The sequence below is a fragment of the Equus asinus genome, chromosome 26 (assembly GCF_041296235.1).
Source record: "Equus asinus isolate D_3611 breed Donkey chromosome 26, EquAss-T2T_v2, whole genome shotgun sequence".
In the NCBI taxonomy this organism is placed as follows: Eukaryota; Metazoa; Chordata; class Mammalia; order Perissodactyla; family Equidae; genus Equus; species Equus asinus.
Window position 1 is genome coordinate 15,639,469 of NC_091815.1, and position 18,897 is coordinate 15,658,365.

General features: G+C 54.6%; 1 protein-coding gene and 1 long non-coding RNA gene across 9 annotated transcripts in view; one reads left to right on the plus strand and one right to left on the minus strand.

The window, feature by feature from the left end:
- Positions 1–5,734, minus strand: part of LOC106834966 (uncharacterized) — a 30,094-nt gene extending 24,360 nt beyond the window's left edge. The window contains exons 1-2 of the long non-coding RNA XR_011498381.1: positions 5,595–5,734; positions 4,159–4,231 (exon numbers count right to left, since the gene is read on the minus strand). This is a non-coding gene — a long non-coding RNA (uncharacterized lncRNA). The remainder of the gene's footprint in view (positions 1–4,158; positions 4,232–5,594) is intronic.
- Positions 5,375–14,843, plus strand: POP4 (POP4 homolog, ribonuclease P/MRP subunit). Of its 8 annotated transcripts, none has more exons than XR_011498379.1 (8): positions 5,963–6,223; positions 8,266–8,318; positions 9,924–10,147; positions 11,427–11,504; positions 11,682–11,743; positions 11,947–12,157; positions 13,343–13,444; positions 14,284–14,783. XR_011498379.1 is itself a non-coding variant. In XM_070498278.1 (8 exons), exons 4-8 carry the CDS (start codon positions 9,987–9,989, stop codon positions 14,418–14,420), a joined length of 540 nt encoding a protein of 179 aa, XP_070354379.1. In that variant the 5' UTR covers positions 6,213–6,352; positions 7,402–7,598; positions 8,266–8,318; positions 9,924–9,986; the 3' UTR covers positions 14,421–14,843. The 8 variants fall into 8 exon arrangements, 6 of the variants coding, with proteins under 6 accessions (XP_014702491.3, XP_070354382.1, XP_070354379.1 ...); XM_070498278.1 differs by lacking the exon at positions 11,947–12,157 and adding an exon at positions 7,402–7,598 and having other exon boundaries at positions 6,213–6,352; positions 14,284–14,843; XM_014847005.3 differs by lacking the exon at positions 11,947–12,157 and having other exon boundaries at positions 5,375–6,223; positions 14,284–14,843.
- Positions 14,844–18,897: the final 4,054 nt, after the last annotated feature.

An 18,897-nucleotide genomic window follows, 5' to 3' on the forward strand; every position in this document is an offset into this window, starting at 1 on the left:
TGAGGCGGCCCCTCTCTGTGCCTCTCAGTGGACATTTAGCCATTCGTGCCTTTCACAAACGCTCTGCTTGCCCTCATGTTCAAGTGCTGCGGACGCCGGCGATTCTGACAGGCAGCGCTGTAATAACAAGGGCAGTTCACCCCTGCTGCTGCCCTCTCCTCCACAAGCACTTCCTGCTCCCTGATGAGGAGAGGGGAAAACTACAGTCATGTGGTTCCTAACCCAGACGTCATGAGTAAATATCACCAGAGAGCCTCTGATGTCAAAAAAATAAATACAGCTTAATTGGTGGTCATTTTGTCAAGTAACTTCATTTCCCTTTGTCTCAGTTTCTACCTCTATAAACACAAAAAAGGACACTTGTCACAATGAAATTCACGAGCTCACGTCTATACACCACTGCCCAACGCTGTATCATTTACTCTGTGGCATGAGTGTCTCTCCCCATGGTAGTAACAAGGTCACCGGGCAGAAAATCATTTCACGGGAAAAGGGCACCTCCAAAAACAAACAGAGCCGACAGGAGTGGAAACCCCTCCCTCATCATGAGCTGCCCCATCCCTATCAGGCCAGTCTCCCCGAGAATCCTGCCAGCGGAGCTGCTCCTCGCCTCCTCTCCTTCCACCTTGTTGACGCGCCATCAATTTCTGAATGTCATCGACGATCATGCCTCTTCCCCAGGGTCTCATAATTTCTCTCTCCTTTTAACCTCTATCTTACTTAAACCACCTGACTCTGTGAGCGTCCCTTCTGGCGGGGAGGGTGTTGATCAAAATCAAGTTACACTGTTTATAGAGAAATAACCCCGGCCCCTGGATGTGCGTGGTTTCCAGCACCAAGGGCTGCGATTCTTTGTAGCGGCTGTAAAACGGGATTTTTGACAGGCTTGAAGGGAAATAACTCCAAGACTCAGGGAAGAAGCTGCATGCCACCACATCAATCCTTGTGTTAGGCTGCCATCTCATGACAAACCAGGATATCCTGCTGCAAACCGGGAGCAGCTTTTATGTTCCAAGACCTCCCCAGAAACAAAATGTAAGCCAATAAATAATAAATGCCAGGATAACCTCTCATAGTCCAAATGGCCAAATTAATATTAAATCCAGCTCTTCTTCAGACATCAAGGAACCTCACTGTATCGGAAAACAGATTTTACAGCTGACTCGACCTTTGTCAAGAATCTGAAGTACGCCCCAACATTGGCACCTCCTGCCACCCGCCCCTCACATCCTCCCACCACCCTATCCCGTATCAGGTGGCTGACGCCCTCCTCCTGACTCCTATGGGGGGAGTGTGGGGCCTCCCTCACAGCCGTCACTGCTCCAAAAGCAAAGATCAACAGGCCTCCAGGGCGTGTTGGGGCTGCATCCTCTGTTGATACACTCAAAGCTCCTGGGGGCCCCGCTGAGTCCAAAGACCCAAAATAGAGGAGCTGCTCCAAGCTCACAAGGGGGCTGCTGCCCCTCCCCAGGCCCCAACTGCTCTGCAGACCAGCACTGCAGGTAAATTGCGGCCAGGCCTCCTTGTCACCAAACTGACGGGCAGGGATGGAGCCTCACTGACAAGGGCTCACGTGGCACCAAGATGGAGAACGGTGCAGAGTGCAGCCTGGACCTGGAGCCATTCTCCAGCTGGCCACCTCCACGCCCCAGCCCTTCAGATGCCCGAGGCCCCTCAGAGGAGTCCCGGCCACGTGAAGTGGCTCTCAGGACCTGGTGCACAGAGAACCTTTCCTGGGACCTGACCCTTCCAGCACCGGGCAGCACAGGAGCTGCAAGGGGGCCAGGAACAGTCCCCAGGGTGACCTTCGCTTGACAAGCAAGACAGGGGGCCCCAGAGAGGCCTCGGGGCTTGTAGGAGATAAACATTTGTCTCTCAGATGATCAAAAAGGAAGGGTGTGTGAGGTCTCAGGAGGGACATTTGAACACGCAGGCACCTGCCATCACGAGGAACACTGGAAGGCTCTATAATTTTCCAAGCCTCTGCTGAAATTCCTCATCTTTTCATCCATTTTGTCCCTCCTTTCCTCTAAGTTACTTGCTGTATTTATAACATTTTGAACGCCTTCTCTTCCCATTCAAACCCCGGGGCCATCTATGGTGTGTTCCAGTGACCATTCTTTTCTCCTGATTGTGGGTCACAGTTCCTGCTTCTTTGAATGTCTTATATACTGTTTGTTAAGTTTTAAGCTGGATGTTGGGTATTAAAGAACAGAAGAGACTGGGGAAGCCAAAAGGTCTGCCCACCTCCCAGGAGGGCCCCCTTTCCTGTCAGGCAGCCGGGCTGAGGGCCTGGCCTCTTCACTGAATCAGATCTCTAAACAGCCTCAGCTCCCCTCTGGCTTTGAGCATCCTGAAGGGGAAGCCTGGCCCTACCTCTGGCAGGGCTTTGGGGTTCAAACTCCACACACCAGGTCTCTTTGCTTTCCAGCCCTGTCCCAGGTCCAGCGCGGGCTGATTTTCTATCAGCTCCTTCTCCCCCTCACTTTCCCGTACTTTGGACCAGAATGGACTCACACATATGTAAACACACAGCTCTTAGGCTTGGAGCCAACGACTGCTTCCCCAAAGCTGAGCGCAGGCCAGAACAGGCGATGGGGAAGCGCGAGCTGCGTGCACACGGGGCGTGCGGCCTGCAGGGACTTCCCGGCAAACGCTCCGAGGGCCTCAAGCACCATCAATGCAGGGAGGAGATCTCTGAGGACCTGCAGAGCCCCCTGTTCAGACACTGCCATGAAAACCCGAACCCAGCTCTCCACAGCGGCCCCAGCTCAGAGGGAAGCTTCTTCAGGGAACTGGAAGAATCTAGGTAGTTGTATTTTAGACGTGTGGAATCGAGGTAACCTTGAACAGCGATATTTGGAGGTTGAAAGACTGAGAAACCTAGATTTCAGAAGCTGCTATTTGGCCACACGTGCCAAGGGTTAAGTCTCTGCTGTTTGGAATTCCAAATGATGGGTCTTAAATGGACTTAGAGCACAGCGAAGCCTCTTCACCAGGGGGACTGACATGTCGTCCTCCCGTAAGCACAAGTGCTTTGATTCTTGTCGCCAGAGCACCCACTCACCCAGCAGGAGAGGGCTTGCCCAGTGGGAACGGCCAGTGTCAGCCCTGGCACCTCCCTGTCTAGTCTTCAGTGTGAGTGGACAGTTTCCTGTTGCACTCGTAAGCCTGAGGTACAACTGCTGGGGCAACTGTGTGCAGGGACCCCACCACCACCACTCCCGGTTCCCCTCCCAGTACACGTCTGGACCAGCGTACGGATCAAGGGCAAAGCAAGGCCATGGAAGTTCACAATCTTGAGCCTCAGGGACTGCGCCGGCTCTGCAAGGGTGCAGACGATGGGTCTCATCTCTCACACCGTGCTGCCTGTGGCAGGCCCCGTTTTAACCTGGGCCTCGTCACACTGAGAGCTCCAAGCCCCCCTGGGAAGCAGGTCCTGTTGTCAACCCCACGTTCCAGACAAGGCTTTCCTGTTGTAGAAAAGCAGCACCGGCCTCATCGCTCTCAAATGCACCAGATAGAATCATTTAAAAGAAACAGAAGAAAACATCCTCTATCTACATATATATATACACACAGCCCTATGTGTATATGTGTATGGATGTGTGTAATACATAAAATAATAGACTGACTTTTTTTATCTTGGAGGCTTACAACTTCTACTGAAAACAAAGCCTTCCACGTCCTCATTGCAGGCACGCTGGCATTTCTTCAGGATCATTACCTTTTCTTAAACTTAAAGGAATGGCAGGAAATCTACTAGAAACCATGTTTTTCTTTAATCCAAATGTGGAGGAAAAGGGTATAGGAAAAATATGTTTCCACTGTACTGTCAGAGGCTACTAGGTGAATGGTTTCTGCAGATTTGGTTGTTTACTTAGGAGGAGGGTGCTAATTTTCAGATATGCACTTCATAGTGGAGGCTCAATCTTTCCGCGGTCCTCTATGAAACTTCCCTTGCGTGCTCCCCTAACAGCTGGCCTGTCTTAAAGCAGCAGTCAAAAGAAACCTGTACGACTAGAGCAAAATGTTAAGTGGCCAACCTAAAAGCATCCAGGGGTTCGCCGCAGCATTCCTTCCCTTTTTCTGTGTATTTGGAGTTTGTCATAAGGTGCTCGGGGGTGGAGGGAGTCATCTGCAACGCCGCCACCATACCTTGACTTCCCGTGGAACTTCCAGTCACTAGTGGGAAAACACACATCCACGTTGCAAAGTTTGTCACTGATAGCTATAAAAAAGGAAAATATTTTAGGATAGCCTTACTTTCACTGAATAAAATTTAGAAAATAGACAAAAAGAAAAAAAAATCATCTTTCCAATCCTTTTTGTGTATTTATTTGGTTTTATTTGTTAACATTTTGTAACCTTTTTAAAAATTGTATGTGATCTGTTTAATGGCTACACGGTATTCCATTATATACATTATATAAGTGTACCCCACGATAGTTCTCAAACATAATTACTAGACAAAATCACCTGGGAACACTTTTTTAAAATACAGATTCTTGGCACCCACTTACAAAATAAGAATCTTCAGGGATGAAGCCAAGGAAGTTGAACTTTTGAAGTTTACCCTGTGATTGTAATGCATTTAATTAACCTAATTAATTAGCACATACTTCAGCTATTTAATCCATCGCTGTCAAATATCAAGTTGTTCCCAATTTTTTGCTATTATAAGCAACCATCACACTAATACCGACACCTACAGGGACAGGTATCTCTCTGCATACATAGACAATAATAACGAGGATAATAAAGTGGCTTGTTTGCTTTTTACAAAGATGTTAATGATCAGGGAACTAGGAGTAACTGCAGCTTGGGAGCGCCCCCCGCCCCCTATCAGGGAATTCTTGGGCAGATGGGCAGGCATCCCCCCCCACCGCCCCGGCCCCTCGAGTTAGGGTCAACCGGGAGCTAAGGGAGCTGAGGTGGTCCTAGCTGACAACCTAGGAGAGCAGCTCTCAGACAGTCTGCCTCCTCCCCTCTCTCCGCAATCACCAGGTCCTGCTCCAAAGGGCCCCCGGTCTACAGCCCTGAATTCGGTTCTTCCCGTGTCCTGCTGTCTCACGCAGCCATTTAAAAAATTCACACCTGGTAGCTCACATGGTGGATCCCCGGGAGCAGTTTCTCAAACTCAGTCCCAGAGACTCCTAACTACGCTCCGGCATCTGCAAGTGCCACACACGGCGTTAAACGCTGCGCTTCCATTTTGATGGTAATTCACACACACCGTGAAGGCCTCAGGCTCACCCGGGCATGCCACCCCACAGCCACTCAAGTTCAGGGCCTGCAGCCTCCCGTCCCAAATCGAAATGGCTCAAGGTCACCACGCAAGCAAACTTAAACCAATGCTTCTCAACTAGGACCTGCAGACCCAGCTCCGGGTCCCTGAGAAAGAGCGCGGGGGCCCGCTCCCCGCGGCAGCCTGCCCAGGCCGGCCCCCGGTGGCTGGCGGGCGCGCGCATCCGCGGGCTCCGGCCGGCAGCCACACCGGCCTGGCCCCGCCCACAGCAGGGAGAATCAAGTCCGTGCCTTTATCTCTGACAGAAACGAACATTCTGGGTCTTAAGAAAACCAAGCCCACTCACAGCAGATGGGAAGCGGGGCCCAGGGCCGGGCAGGGCCTTCAGCGCGGCCACACAGCGAGTCGGCGGCGCAGACGAGCGACAAGCCCGGCCTCCACCCCAGCGCCAGGGCCTCGCCGCCCCCGGGAACACAGACGAGGGACCTGCACCCTACTCCCGCCACCACCACCGTCCCGGCCGCCCTCGCGTCTCTCCGAGTCGGCTCGCCTCGCCCCGCTGCAGGCCTTCCCAAGCCTCCCACACGCCCGCGCCCGTCCTTCGGCTTCCGCCTCTCCCCGCCTGCAACACACGCAGGCTGAAGGACCGCGCAGCCCTGCGACCGCCGCGCCACGCCGGCTGGCGGAGTCCACTCCATGCGCATGCGCCAGCCTGGGGCGGCGCGCGTCGGTGACGTCATGGGGGGGCGCCGTCTAACAGCTCCGCGCGCTCGGGCCCCCAGCTGCAAGTTGGGTCGCGTCTGCTATCGGGTTAGCGTGCCGTGCGGCCTCGGGCTCCAGGAACCTCCCCACCACAGACCGACGAGAGAGGCTGTGGTAGTCGAGGCTGCGGAAGACGGTGGAGCGAGGTATAGGGCGAGCGACTCCTGAAGGAGACGTCATCAGAGCGCACCGGAAGCGGCTTGAGAATGCAGAGTAAGCGGGGTTGAGGGCCACGAAGTCGGAGAGGGACGGGATGTGAAGGGTCGGGGACTCCGGGCGGCGGGTGAAAGGGCGCTGCGGAGTCCGAACGTCCTGCCATAGGAGTTGTTCTTCCTTGAATAAGTGAGGCTGAGCCCAGCGTCCTGGTTGGCCTGGCTCAGTCTCTGAGTCGGAGGCCGATGTCCGAGCCGAGGGTTTTCTCGGGGGGCTGCTCACTGGTGGGGGGTGCTGGAGGAGGGCCCAAGGCTTCGGCCGAGCTTGGCCGCTGCCTCCCTGGGTGACCGTGGTCGGGGCCCTGCTCCTCCCGACCTGGTTTCCCCTTCTGTGAGGTTCTGATTATGGTGCCTGCCCAGCCTGCTGTTCGTAACGACCCTCGTCTGGTGTAAAGCGCGGGGAGCCCGCTGGGGAATGACACTGGTAACCCAATGCTTTGGGAGTTGAGCGGAAGAGACATGTGCTAAGGAGGGAAGCAGGCACACTGGGCAGTTCCAGGCAGAGGGGTGTAGACACCGTTAAAACTAGGCTTTAGGTCAAGATTTCGAGTTCCCCCTCTGCCACTCCGATGTGATCAGCTGTTTCAGCGTATCTGAACTTCACTTTGCTTATATGCATTATAGGAATAATAACTCCTTTAAAGGATTGTTCAGAAAGTATAATGAGATAAAATACGTGTAGCTTTTAATCAGGTGCATGGTAGGTAATGAGTGCTCAGTAACCATTAGATGTGTTTTGTTACAGAAAAGACTTCCAAGTCTAACGCTAGGCACCTGTGACAGTGAAGCAGTCATTCCTGGGGTTCCAGGCCCTGCAAGTTGCCCTCTGCAAACAGGTTTTAATCCCCATCTTCCACTTGAGGGAGAACCAGACTCTGTATTTAGAACTTGTAACCACTTTGGTTTGCTTGTTCAGGTGTACTCAAGGAAGCACAAGGGAGCTGGGCAGGAATTTATAAAATGTAGTGTGAACCAAATTTCTAGTCTTTTGGCCCCTAAATCAGGCCTCTGTCTCATTTTTATTCTGTTCACACCTATGCTCTGTCTCCAGTGCAATGGTTTTCTTCTTCAGACGAATTAAATAAGAAACAGGAATGTGGAAGCTTTTTTTTTTTTAAGATTGGCACCTGAGCTAACAATTGTTGCCAACCTTTTTTATTATTATTATTATTCCCAAAGTCCCCCAGTACATAGTTGTAGATTCTAGTTGTGAGTGCCTCTGGTTGTGCTACGTGGGACGCCACCTCAGTGTGGCCTGATGAGCCGTGCCATGTCCACGCCCAGGATCTGAACGGGGGAAACCCTGGGCCGCCAAAGCAGAGCGCATGAACTTAACCACTCGGCCATGGAGCCAGTCCAGTGTGGAAGTTTTTAAGGTTGAAACCACATTGATCATTTTGAGTTTGAGGAATGACATATTGTATTTGATCAGTTTAGGCCGAGCCTCAGGGGAGGGATTTTGACACTGCAGCCACGGGGCAATCCTCTTCACTTGGGTCTCCAGCCCTGTGGACGCAGCGCGTCAGTTGTGTGATACACCCCAATCTCATAGATATTAAAACATGAAAAATCTTTTTTAAACATCTTACAATTAACAAAACGTAATATTTCCAATCATCTGCATCCCAGAAAGCTCTATCACATAACTTTTAAGTGAGTTACATCATTAGGCTTACAGAACTCAAGCTCGTAACCTGTGGTATTGAAACCAGTGTGACTCCAAGCGTGCTCCGCTGACCTGCAGTAGCATCTGAGAGCTCGTTAGAAACAGGATCTGGGAGTGGGGCTCAAGACTCCACATTTTACTAAGCTCTCCGAGAGTCTGGCACACATTGAAGTTTGAGAAGCACTATTTTAAAGCACCCCCTTGGAACTTCTCGGAGGGCAGGATAAGAGACGTCCAGGAAAGCTTTAAAGCTGTGCCCTTTGTACCACCGGCTCTTCTCCTGTCTCTGAATAAGCAGTTATTTTCATAGTCAGAAAAGTCTTGGGTCTTATACCCAACAGGAATTGATCATTTTGTTTGCTTTTTTAATCCTGCAGGTGTGATCTACCATGCGTTTTCTCAGAAAGAGGCAAAGGAGTTGGATGTTCAGGTACAGTGCTTGGCAGGAGGTCTGGGAGCGACAGGTGACGACAGAGATGGCTCGGTGGCTGTGAAGCCTTTAGTGCTGCCTTGGACGTCGTTTCCTATGTCTGTCTTCTCATCTTCCCAGTAGATGTGCTAGGCTCTTGTCAAGGTCTGCTGTTCTGATGGGCTGTTTCTGTGTGCTGGCCTCCATTCTGCCAGAGTCTGGTTTGGTTATCTGGGACTTCTTGATCTGTGTCATCTCCCACTGTGTAGGGGACACCAGGCTATGCCCCCTGAAACCAGTCTGGTAGGCAGCATTATTTGACCTTGTCACTGTGCCCCCTCCACTCCTGAAGAGGGCGGGCAGATCGCGTTTCCTGGCTGGAGTTTCTGGGTCATAGGTGGATGCTGCAGACCTGCTGTGTCAGTTTGGCGGAAGCTCCACTGGGGACTCACTGGAAGGAGAGATCACCTTGAAATCAAAATTTTAAAAGACCAATTTACCTTTATTTGGCTTCTCCATGAAAGAGGGGCCACTTAGGTATTCAAAAGAATTAAGTAATTGTTCTCTCAGGGTAATAATAATGACAATAATGACTGTTTAGTTAGCATCTGAAGGCTCCTTACCTTACTGTGAGCTCCCTTGAAGATTCTGTGCCTCACATCTTCCTTTCCCTACACCCCTCCCCATGAAGGGAGAGCTTGATCACCATTGACAGACTAGCCTCAAGGTGTCTTCAGCTTGGTTAGTGCACCAAGGGTCCAGGAAAGGGCCCAGCTGAGAGGCAGGGTGTCAGTAGACAGTGCTCCCCAGCTGTGGCAGGCCAGAGGGCAGAGGCACCCCGGTGAGGAATAAAGTGGTGGAATTCCAACTTGAGAGGCAGTGATGCTTGGAGTCCTTTCAGGAATTACACACAGTTATGAGAGTGGCTGTGCCCAGAAGTCCTCTCCCAGAGCCTGTGCTCAGTCACAGCCACGCGACACTGTGCTCTGTGTGGGAGAGAGTGAGCGTGGGGGGCCAAGATGCAGTGACAGTTCCTTTCCCCGAGGGATGTGGAAACAGACTTGGAGAGGAGCCACGCTGCGTCCACAGGGCTGGAGACCCAAGTGAAGAGGATTGCCCCGTGGCTGCAGTGTCAAACTCCCTCCCCCGAGGCTCGGCATAGCCTGGGGCTCGCTGGGTTTGCCACTTTCCCTAGTGCTGGGATCATTTCTTTCAGGCTATAGCTTGGTTCTACTCTGAGCTTGTCTTCAGATGGTCACGACTGATTAAATATCCTTGTCATACATTTGTCAAGCTTTCCTCCCTTCCAAGGATGAGAGAAGTCTTTTCTTCCAAAGATAATGAGGGTTTTTTTAATCCTCATCAGAGGAACCTCAGAGAAGCAGGGAAGGAAGGCAGAGTTTGCGCGGCTGCTCTGGGTGGCAGTCATGAATTGGCATTTGAATGTGACTTGCACATCTGGATGGCTCTCCAGTGAACACTCAGCCGATGAGAGGCTGTGTGAGCCTCGAGGGATGGATGGAGGGTCAGCGAGGGCAGCCCATCGCAGCAGTGTGTGAGCAGGCCTGCGGTCCCAGGCTGCCCCAGCCAGAGCAGTGAGCGCCATGCCGCCCTGTCCCCGCACAGCATCTGGGAGCCCAGCGGGCCGAGGCCTTCGTGAGGGCCTTCCTGAAGCGCAGCACGCCCCGCATGAGCCAGCAGGCCCGCGAGGACCAGCTGCAGCGCAAGGCCGTGGTTCTGGAGTACTTCACTCGCCGCAAGCGGAAGGAGAGGAAGAGGAAGTCCAGAGGCCTCTCTGCCAGGCAGAGGAGGGCGCTGCGGCTCTTTGACATCAAACCAGAGCAGCAGAGGTACGCCAGGCCTGTCCTGCTGCCTGCCCCGCAGCAGCATCCTCCTGTCTGGATGTGGGTTGGGGGAGCCGCTCCCACTTCTGCCACCAGGGGGCAGCCCACCCTCACCAATGCAGACTGTTGGGTTGGGCTCTTAACAGCAAGCCTGGCGGGGCTGACTGGTGTCTGTGCTAGCATTGGCTTCTAAGACCCGGGCCATCCGTGAGTCCATTGCCTGTGGTAACAGGCTGTTTGTCTTTCAGCTTTCTTAGTAAAAGGGGAACTGGTATTTTTAATGTGTATCTGTTTGTAGCTTTTAGCAGCACTGGACAGAATGACCCTCTGGGGATCTGTTGCCAGAGAACATGCTGCCCACGTGTTTGGGAAGTTTCTGAGAGCGACGCCCCACTGTGGGAGGACTTGTTCCTCCCTGCCTGCCACTCCCTCTCTCCTTGGCCGCAGTTCTGCATTTGCCTGTCTTAGGGCTGTTTGTCGACTTTCGCTTCAAGATCTGTAGCCAAGCAGCCTGCACATCCCACCAGGAGAGTAGAGCCTGTCCCTTGGTCCGTGGCCCCCTCACGAAAGCAGCGCCTGGCCAGGCTTGCCTCACTGGTGGCCCCGCCGGGAGAGTCCCCGGGGGCTGTGAGCTTGAGGTCCTCATTTCTCTAGCCAACAGCTGTGTTGGTAAATGGATTCCCTACGAGGCGCCAGGACAAGTGGTAATGGCTCCAGTGGAAAGCCTCGGGGGTCCTCACTCACCTTCTAGACAGACCTGTTACCTTACACAGGGACCTGTATGACAGTCGCAACTCCTGTTCACTGAGGGCTTACCAAGTTCAGCCTCCTGTAACAGAAAACCTCAAAATAACAATGGCTTAGACATGAAGATGAGCAGACGTCCAGTGAACACAATCCTGGGCTGGTGTGGCAGGCAGTTCCACAGCCATCAGAGGCCCAGGCAGTATGGCCCTGGGTGCAACCTTGCTGCTCCATCATCTTTAGATGTTGCCTCCTGGTCTAAGATGTCTGCTTGAGCTCCAGCTCTCATGGCTGCATCTTGCCGGCAGGAAGGATGAAAGGTCAGAGAAAGGCAGCACTTCCCTTTTCTCGTTAGCAGACACTTAGCCTCAAGAGGGCTCAGCCAGTGAGAAAGCTGAGGTTTGGACGGGGAAAGTAATGGATTTGTTACCCACAATAGAACTGGGTGGCCCCCAGTCCCCAGTGACCCCAGGTCATGGGCATTGGCATCAAGCCAAGCTCACAGTGTCTAATTTTCTACCTCTTTCTGACTTTGACACAGGTATAGTCTTTTTCTCCCTCTCCACGAACTCTGGAAACAGTACATCCGGGACCTGTGCAATGGTCTCAAGCCAGACACGTGAGTGGCAGTTCCAAAGCCTTGCCCTTTGGGACAGAACCTGAGTCTAAGGATCTGTAAGTGCAGCCTCAGGAGCCCACGGCCTGCCTTGCCTGGCTGCAGAACTTTGTAGACCCATGTGTGTCTTCCAGAACACTGTGTGGTGGTGCACAGTAAGGGCTTGTGTTTACCTTGCAGGCAGCCACAGCTGATTCAGGCCAAGCTGTTAAAGGCAGATCTTCACGGCGCCATTGTTTCAGGTGAGTTGCCCGCGAGCACATGCTGCCTCCCAAGCCATCACTCAGGGGCAGCGTGGTGCTGTGTCTCCGTTAGACACCGTCCTTGCCACGTGGACATCCTCAGGTCACCAGCACGTAGGGTTGGAGGTGACTGTGGCTATCTTAGCCAGTTCTGGCCGCTTGTGGGGTGCTCTAACTGGTCTCTGTGTACCTTCCCCGCACAGGGACCCCTGCTAGTGTCCCAGAGGGCACAGCAGCTGCGGGCACTCACCCATGGCCCGGAATCGTGAGCAGAAAGTCCCTTCCATCCAATCCCGTGGTTTTAAAGGTCAGCTGAGGACTGACAGCTCCCAAGGTGTCATCTCCAGCGCACACCTTCCCCTAGAACTCCTGCAGTCACCCGGCTGTCCACTGGACATGGCCACCCACCATCCGGTAGGCCTCAGACTTTCCTGTCCAGACCGAGCTCCAGGCCTCTCGTCATGTCACCCTTCCCGGTCTTCCCCATCTCAGTTCCTAGTACCACTGTTCACCCTGGTTGTGCAGGCCACAAACCTTGGAGCATCCCCATTTCTTCCTGATCTCCCCTCCGATCCATCAGCACGCCCTAACTCCACGTCTAAACTGCCACCGTCTCCCCTGGGTTACTGCAGAAGCCGCCAGACTCTCTCCCTGCCGACACACTGTTCCTCCTGTGACCAGGCGGCCAGAGCGAAGGTTTTGTGATAAAAATCATCTTCTGTGCCCTCTGCCTCCTTCCTGTGGTCCAAAGGGCCTCTCGGACTTCCCTGGGCGCCAGCTCTAAGCACGCTGGCCTGCTTTCTGCTCACACACCAGGAGGCCTTTGCGCTTGCTCCTTCACTCTGCCCAGAACGTTTTGTGTGTTTACAAACTGACTCATTGTTCAGGTCCCTAGGCCTCATATGCTTCCCCTGAGTGTCTACCATTGCTAAAGGTGACCCCCGTACTCATTACCCCAGAGCACTCACCACTATCAGGAAGTAGAACTGTCTGGTTAGGCACGCATCATCCCTTCCGCATTAGGACATCAGCTCTGTGAGAGCAGGCCCAGGACTGTCTTGTCCCCCGCTGTGCCCAGCGCCTACCCAGGACAGTGCCAGGCACAGGCGGTGCTCAGCAAATGTCTGCTGCCTGTGCTGGGGCCAGCTCAGGGTAGGCAAGGGTGGAGGGACCTGCTGCCATCTTGCTGCCGCGCACCATCAGGCAGGATGCGCCCTGGCCACAGTCCGGGAGGTTATGGGGAGACCGTGCTGGATGGGTATTGCTTCAGATCCTGTGAGTGAGCCGCCTGACTGGGGGTCTTGGTGGTGCTGGACACACATGTACCCCCTTGGCTCCAGAGTCCTGCCCAGGCCCAGGGCTGCAGGCCCTCCAGAGGCCCCCTTGTCAGAGCGCCCGGAGGCAGCAGAGCCGCGGCAGGGGCTGGGAAGCCTGGCTTCCCGTGCAGGCGGCCCTGCCTAGCTGAGGCCCTCCGCCTGGCCTGCCCCTCTGGTGCTCTCGCCCTCCACGGGCGTGAGGGTGGGACGAGAGCCCTGGCCCCACAGGCGGGCCCCTGGTACCACAGAGGCCTGAGCCTTGAGCTTCCCCTTTCCTCTACAGTCACCAAATCCAAGTGCCCCTCCTATGTGGGTGTCACAGGAATCCTTCTCCAGGAGACAAAGCACGTTTTCAAAATCATCACCAAAGAAGACCGCCTAAAAGGTACGTCACTGTGTCTCCCAGGACACGGGCCCGTGGCCTCCCGGCTCTGAGGGTTCACCTTGGCCTCTCATGTCCGCACAGATTACAGGCTCCTGCTGACCTACAGCCTGAGCCTGCAGAGACCCACCCTGCCCCCAGCTGCCCACGGCCCCATATAGCCAGGGAAGGCAGGGCTGCCTGCTGAGCCCAGACCCTCCACCTGCCCAGAGGAATGTCGCTGAACAGACAGCAGCAAGGAAGCTACGGTCGTGCCTGTCCCTGAGTCCCAAGATCCTCGCCCTTGTGGGGGAGCCCTCAGCTTCAGGGGAAGCCAGTGCAGGCTCGTCGTCGGCTCGATGCACTCTGGAGAGCCGAGCTGGGCTGCCAGCTGCCAGGTTCCCACACCCCTGCCTCGCACACGCATCCAGAGACTGCAGAAGCACAGCGGAAGGGTTTGCTCCTTTCATTTTTAAGCTTGGTTTTTCCTGTTGCTTCCACCCATTTCCCTGTATATTCTGCTCTCATTTCAAACCTCAGAAAGTGGTGTCTACGTGTCCCCACTGAGCACAGAGCTGTGAGTCCACCTGACGGTTATGTGGGACAGTCGTTCTAGCACTTTCCTGGGAGTTTGGTTCATAGCCTCTGACCCTGAAATTCAGGCGTCGAGTGGTATCGAACTGGCCTCCCGGCAGAGTCAGCCTGCGGTCCTGCGCTGGCCCCTTTGTGGCCCCTGTTTCTTGTCAGCTTATTTTCTGTTACAGACATCTGAGGAATAATATTCTGCGTGAAAGTGAGCTCAACTGCCAGGGTTTCCTTCCTCGTCTTTTTCTCTCTCATCTTTTTCTCCCGCTTTTGTTCAGTTATCCCCAAGCTAAACTGTGTGTTCACTGTGGAAATCGATGGCTTCATTTCCTACATTTACGGGAGCAAATTCCAGCTTCGATCAAGTGAGCGGTCTGCGAAGAAGTTCAAAGCGAAGGGGACGGTTGACCTGTGAGCACCTGCTGCCGAAGGCGCTGGTGTGTGACCCGAACAGCCTCCTTTCAGGGAAGAGACGCTCAGGCCTGTTCTGCTGGTCGAGCACCTCCAGCCAATTAAAAGCTGCGAGAAGGACCCTTGACTGGGGAGAAACGCGCTGTGCTGAGTGAGGACGTGGGGAGCAGCGGGCAGATGTCCCCGGCGCTGAGCCCGTGTGCCTCCCGTGAGAGGAGGGGCTGGCAGAGAACACCGGCATTCACACGGGTTGACTTGAACAGTGGGGTGGTTTGGTTTTTAGTTCTTCTTCCTACTTTTCTGTGTTGTCTGAATGCCCTGTGCTAAATCAGTTGTTTGTGTCATAATAAAATACACACGGGGGCGTAAACAATTCCTGTGGCTCAGCCAAGTGGGAAGGGACGGGGAGCCCCGAGGCTGCGCCTGGACTGTGTTCCCTGTGCTCTGTGACGCCTGCCATCAGCCGCCGCGTTCCATGGTCCCGTGGTGCAGAGCGTCTCTGACACATGCCCTTAGATCGGGCCTGCTGTGAACTCTCCCTGACCAAGGTTTGCGTTGGTGTTTCAGGAACGCTGAAGAGGAGGGAACGGGGAAGTTGCTAAGTCACCTGGGGCTCGCTCTCCCCGGGAATTGGCACTGGGATGAGCACAAAGGCCAATACCAGGGCTGGCTGTGCTTATTAGTGACTGTCCTGGGCGGGGGCTTCACCCGCAGCAGCCCTCTCGCTCTGAGTCTGGGAGGCTCCAGAGGAAGGCAGGCTGAGAGGAAGCGGAGACCGCCACACTTGCCAAGGCCTCACCAACCGGAAGAGCCAGCGTCCCCAGCAGTGGGCTTAGTTGACATTTCCGTTCCATTTTTGCAGCCTAAAGGCTTGGCGCTTCGTCTGCCCCAACCTTGCATGGTGGTGTGCCTGCAGGCCAGTGGGTGAGGCCCTTGCGGGCAGGGACCGAGTGAGGACTGGCCGGGCCAGCCTCTAGTATCTGGTGTTAGAGGAGCCACAGGGCTCAGAAGGACCCAGTGCCCCTTTCCTTTCAGAAGCGAGTATTTGCCCAGCAGCAGGGTGAGCGCAGGAGCGTTCCTGGCGGCAAGCTGGCAGCCAGTGCACATGGTTTTCCTTCCCAGCAGGAGAAGCCGCAGTGCTAGAGGCTTGGCTTTCTTGGTACTGCCCAGGTGGAGTCCGCCGTGGAGGAGGAACGCAGTGGCGGAGAAGGGCAGTGTAACCCTGACTTAGGACAGGAGGGCGGGAGGCCCAGCTCTGCCACTGCGCCTCCAAGGCTGAATGAGCCCAGAGTCTCACAGGGACTGGGCCTGGCAGCCTGACCCCACCCCTGGTGTGTGAGGTGTCCCTCACTCGCCAGGACAGGTGTCAGCTGGCTTCATTCCATGCTCTCCCAGGCTATCCATCGCTGCCTGTGCTGCGGAGCTCGAGTCCCAGCACTGCTTTGGACTGGGCAGCCGGGGCCAACAACAGCCCTGGGTGTGACATACTTGTTTTGCTACAAGGAGACTCACATTCAAAGCACTCCTTTGCCCAGGACCTCCCCAGCTGAGAGAAGTAGAGCTGGATTTGAAGCCCATGGTCTGGCTCCAGAGCCGGGCTTTTGACTAGAGGATGCCCGCAAGGATGAGCGGACACTGTTCTAAAGTGTATAGCGTGGTTCCCACCGAGGAAATCTGTCTTCCATGTAAAGTGGCTTCTGTTCTTCCGGCCGTCTGAAAGTGCCACATTGGTAACAGCATAGGTGCTGTAACTTCTAACCACACTGCTCTTGCCAACCCCTCCGCAGTGCAAAAGGCAGCCAATGTTGTGTAAATATACAGTCGCTTTCCAGAAAAGTTGTTGGTACCACTTGCCATGTGAAATCTGTTTTTCACTTGGCGCAGACTCAAGTCTCCGTGAGTGGCTGTTGAATCTGTAGACTTCTCTCCCGCTCCCCAAGGAGACTGGGCAAGAATGCTCGCCTACCGTGCAGCTGCTGCTGTGCCTGCCTGTTCCCAGGATGCCCACCCTGCGGTCACTGCGTGCTGTGCCCCAAGGGCCACGCCATCCCTGGGCAGGAAGGGACGAGGAGGCCCAGGCCAGGCAGCGCACTGGCTCTAAGTGTGCCCCTGATGAAGCTGCACTAGCTGCTGCCCAGCACAAGGCCAGATGCCAGGGGAGATGGGTCAGGGCTGGCCCTGTCCCCACGGCGGTGCTCGGGGCTTGTCTTAGAAGGCAGTGTGGGACTTCCGTCTTCACTGCCCGGGGGCAAGACCCCAGTATAGCTGGGCCCTTGGGCATGCAGGCAAGTGTGAGACACAGCTAAGTCTGCCTCATGGGGAAACCGTGCACTGGAGAAACCTGGGCCCAAGAGGCCCATGGAGCAGCAGAGTGGCCAACCTCGGACGGGGCACAGGAGGCTATGGGACCAGGAGACCTCAGCCCAGTGACCTGCTGTCTCGCAGAGTTAGTGGGCTTGTGACCCTTAATTCCCTGGGTCCGACTCTGGAGGACACAGTGGCAGGGCCAGAGCCTCCGGGGGAGGAGGCCGAAGCACCTGGAGGGAGGGCAGCCGAGGTCGTGGCCAGAGCGCTGGTGGCCAGGGCTGGCGCCACAACACTGCCAGTGGGCGGCTTCCTCAGTGGGCATTTCTCACCGTTCTGGAGGCTGGAAATCCAAGATTCAGGTGCCATCAGAGTTGGTGTCAGCTGAGAGCTTTATCCTTGGCCACCTCACTGTGTCCTCACGTGGCCTTCCTCTGTGCACACTTGTGGGGAGAGAGCTCTCTGGTGTCTCTTCCTCCTCTTGTAAGGATACCAGTACTATGGGATCAGGGCCCCACCTTCGTGACCTCATTTAACTGTAATTACCTCCTTAAAGACCCTGTCTCCAAGTCCAGGCATATTGAGGGTTAGGGCTTCAACACAGGAATTCAAAGGGGGACATAATTCAGTCCATACAACCATGGAGCTGTCCCCCAGACTTGTTGTGGCCCCCCAGAAAGGCTCCAGTGCCCAGTCTGGCCCCCATCCTCAGCCACTGGCCTTGCCTTCCCACACCCCAGTATGGGGTGCTTGGACCATTAGCCTGGTCAACCAGCCCAGCTGCTAGACCCTGAGCTCTCAGCATCACTGGGTTCCATGATTGCTCAGACAGGGACTGAGGTCCAGCCGCTCCCTCCAGTACCAGGAGCCCTGGGGTTGCCAGGTTCCCTTTCATTCCTGCAACCAGCTGAACTCCCCTTGCCCTTCCAGTGGGGCCAGGCAAAGTCTGGTTGGGGGAGGACCTGTGCACACAGGTGGGCAGAGTGGTCAAGGGAGACTCCTTGGAGGAGGGGGTTCTGGATCTGGGCAGGGCTGGGATGTGAAGAGTGTGGTTACACTCAGGCTCAGGGCAGGGGCCTGCAGTGCCATCATGAAGGACCCAGGAAGTCATCTGCCCCCTGGGCTCAGGGCCAGCAGGAGAAAGTGGGGAAGGGCTGCGGGGCCATGGCTGCTGGTCTCAAACCCATAGGAGACGCCCAGCTCGTTAGTGGAAATGGAGAGATGGCAGGAGCTGCTAGAAAAGTTCTAACCCGTGGGCAGGATGTGGAATTCTGCTGGTCCAGTCACCCAGTCCTGGAGTCTTTTGGGGCCACAGTGTCCGTCTGTCAAGCGGGGCTGTGAGACTAGAGCAGGGTGTCCTAAGTGGGACTCTGGGACTTCCTGGATCAGAGTCAGCAGGATGCGTGTAGAAAGCGGTCAGACCTGGGCTGCAGTCAGACTCAGGGAGGAGGCGCCGTGGTTCTCCAACACCCCAGCTGGCTCCTCCACTCATGGTGTGCGAGGACCGTGGGCTCCAGATGGGTCTAAAGTCTCTTCCAGCTCTGACATCTGGACTATGATTTAGGATTTGGGACTCTCGGGGTGCCGCTTTCTGGATGCTGGAAAAGATTGTCAAATGTCTGATCTCTGAGGTTCTGAAGAGTAAACATGAACATTCCCCCAAAAAGCCATAAATTATGATAAAAAGCTTGCTTTCTGGACAATGGCTTTAGTTCTAATTTAGTTTGCATTTCTTAGCTATAATGCCTAATTAAGACATCTGTTAAATGTCTATAATATTAATTTAATAGAGGGGGTTCTGATAGAACTGTATTGGAATTGTCCATTTAATTAACCTTATGGGCCTTTAATGGATGTCTTAAATAGACATCATTAACAAGAGTGCCAGACAAATTAAAATTAGCGTCAATAACATTCTTGGTAATTTTTCCTGAGCTGTGAAGGACGAGCATTGCTTAGTAGACAGACACAGAGAGATCTGGGCTGCACAGAGGAGTGGTAGAGCTGGCATCCCCAGCAGGGATCCAGAACGGACACGGCCCCAAGTGGGGCTCAGCCATTCTGTGTCCTGGTCAGTTGTGCCCAAAGAAGGCATGACTGTCCAGCCACAGGAGGCAGCTCTCAGGAGCGCAGACCTGCCCCTTCATACACCGCTCGTGGGAAAGTTAGCTGGCCTG